Source organism: Didymella exigua (assembly GCF_010094145.1).
Source record: "Didymella exigua CBS 183.55 unplaced genomic scaffold M421scaffold_47, whole genome shotgun sequence".
Lineage (NCBI taxonomy): Eukaryota > Fungi > Ascomycota > Dothideomycetes > Pleosporales > Didymellaceae > Didymella > Didymella exigua.
Genome location: NW_022984821.1, coordinates 229,126 through 231,674, shown reverse-complemented (window position 1 = coordinate 231,674; position 2,549 = coordinate 229,126). Strand labels below are relative to the sequence as shown.

Below are 2,549 nucleotides of genomic sequence, written 5' to 3'. Positions count from 1 at the left end.
TAGATAATACTATAGGTGTTGTAGTAAGATTAGACACAATTCCTGCACTTATAAGGTAGAAATAGAGGATATAGATAACGTAAACCCCCAGCACCCAGGCCAACCCAGCACCCGGGCCAAAAAAGCTTGGCAGTACCAACTCACGTTACAACTCTTCAATTTCATCGCTATTTAACATAGAGCCTGCGTACGCTGTGCTTGTATCTAATTTAGAATATGCCTCTATATCTTTTTTGCACGTTCGCGTGTTGTGTCTAGTCCCTCCACAGTTTCTACAGCGCTATAGAGCTAGTTAAGCTTGTTCTTAATTACTACTACCATAAGCCTTCTTCAACCGCTCAGCGGCTACAGAGGCCTCTGCAGCCACCTGAGCTGCTGCCTCACCATACTCTATAGTACTACCTTGCTAGATCTGCTTCCTTTTGCGTGATTTCTACTTAGTTATTACTGCTAATTGCTCTTTAAGCTCAGTAATCTAGGCTGCTTGAAGCGCGTTCTGATGCAGCATAAGCTCGCCACCTCTAACAAGCTAAAAGAAGCCTACTTGCGCAGTAATAGGTAACTAAGTAAAAGACTTGCATACAAGCTTTAACTAAGATCTAAACTTGTAGGTATTGCTTAGAGTCTTTAACTGCTACAGCGTCTCTAGGAGGAGGGGTTCTAGCAGGGTACGCAGGCGCACTTTAAGGCAATCTAACACAACCTGCGCGTTAAGAGGGACTAGCCCTACTGCCTTAAAGGCCTTGTAATAGTTCTCTACTATAAATATGTTAAAAAATGCGTCCTTAAAGGTAGGGAGGAAGCCTTCTTTGTTAATATAGAAGACGTGCTTGTGTGCTAAGTCTTATATGCGCTAAGAGTACTTATGCTTTAATAGCAAGAAGCAGACTATATTAAGTAGCTAGAGGATATATAATAAGTAAGGTAGCATGTAGAGGGTAAGGATTATGTTTTTAAGGCAGTAGTCCTTAAAATCCTGGTTAAGGTGGCTCTTATGGCTGTCTAAAATGAGCAGCCTGTACGCCCCTACCTGGCTCGCCTTTGTATGCGCGTCGAAGTGCTTCAGCCACTCAAGGCCGAGCGCGTTGTTCGTCCAGCCGCTCTCAGAGACGGAGAGCTTCCAATTGCGTGGTATATCTGCCTCCTCGTACCAGGCAGAGATGTGAACGCGTCCTTTGTAGATAATGAAAGGCAGGGTACAAGATCTAGCAGCGCAGACGCTCTGGATGACTGTTACCCACTCGCGATCACCTGGCTGAATAAGCTAAGGTTAATTACGTCTCTCTGTGCCTGTGACAACCTTTATTAAGCTAATAACACCTATCTAGAAGCTAGTCTTGTTAAAGTTGTACATGTTGTGGTTGTGTACGCTGTATTTAGCTTTTGTGTCCTCTACTAGCTTAAACCACGCGCTAATTGTCTCTAGATCCTCCTGCAGCATCCTCTGCCTATCTTTGGCTCAATTAAAGGCTATCTTAAGCGTAGCTAAACGCGTCACGAAGCGCTCAGCCTAGTGCTTGCTAACAGGCTGCCCACCACGTACACCCAACAGTTTGTTGGCTATATCTGCTACCTTGCACAGCTAGGGCGCGAATCCTCGCAAATTAAGGTCAAGAATGTATTGTACAATTGTTTGCTCTTTAGTGCGCGTAAGCTTATATTGTGTGTTGCGTCTATTGTTAATATAGAGTCTGCCTCTATACCTAGCACTTAAGGTTGTATGTAGTATGTTAAATGCCTAAGCAGCGCTTTAGAGGCTTTTAAATTTATATAATTAGAAAGTAGAAAGGGCAAGATTAATTCTACCCTCTTGTTTAGATAATTGCACATCTTGTTAGCAAGGCATTACGTGTTAATATTAATAGTTATGGTCTTGGCAAGAAATGGCCTGGGTGCTGGGTTGGCCTAGGTGCTGGGGGTTTACGTTAATAGTAAAGCTTCTAAATAATACTATCTAGGCCTATAAATAATTATTTATTTGTGTTGTGTTGTGATATAGCGCTGCGCAGGCGTTCTGTTGTTGAAAGTGCGGCGCTTGGTTGGGTGCGGCGCTCGCTTGTGAAACACGTTATATGCATCTACAATTTTTTAGTAGTAAAGTTCACTGCGCGCATTAGCTGCGCGTGTGTCTTTAAGTACGTCTTCTAAAGTCATTGCGTTGTTAAGTTGTAGTGTTGAGGATATTTCGTTGTTTTGGTGATCGCGTGCGGAACGCGGAACCGTGCGGCACGAGCTCCGGCACGGTAACGTACGGTAGTTCACAAGCGAGCGGTCCAACCCAAGCGAGCGGTCCATCCCAACCATAATAGCCTAATAACTACTTTGTATTACAATGCCATCCTAACACAACATGCAATTAACCTATACTAAAGGGACCTTACAGCTTACTATCTAAGCTATAATTAAAGATTACAACAAGAGTAAAAGATATGCTATTATAGCCTTTAGTATAACGTGGTTTATCACCAAGCCACTAGGTATCACTAAACTGCCACCCCTTACTAACTTTTTTAGAGTTACTAACTATTACACAACTATTACGCTTAACT

At 43.0% G+C, this 2,549-nt stretch overlaps 1 protein-coding gene across 1 annotated transcript; it reads right to left on the bottom strand.

Moving 5' to 3' along the window:
* Positions 1-601: 601 nt before the first annotated feature.
* Positions 602-1,928, bottom strand: M421DRAFT_425604 (DDE-domain-containing protein). The gene is made up of 2 exons (XM_033594128.1): positions 1,370-1,928; positions 602-1,264 (listed from the first exon to the last, which is right to left on the bottom strand). The coding sequence occupies exons 1-2, from the start codon at positions 1,439-1,441 to the stop codon at positions 902-904; spliced, it is 435 nt and encodes a 144-aa protein (XP_033443969.1). The 5' UTR covers positions 1,442-1,928; the 3' UTR covers positions 602-901.
* Positions 1,929-2,549: the final 621 nt, after the last annotated feature.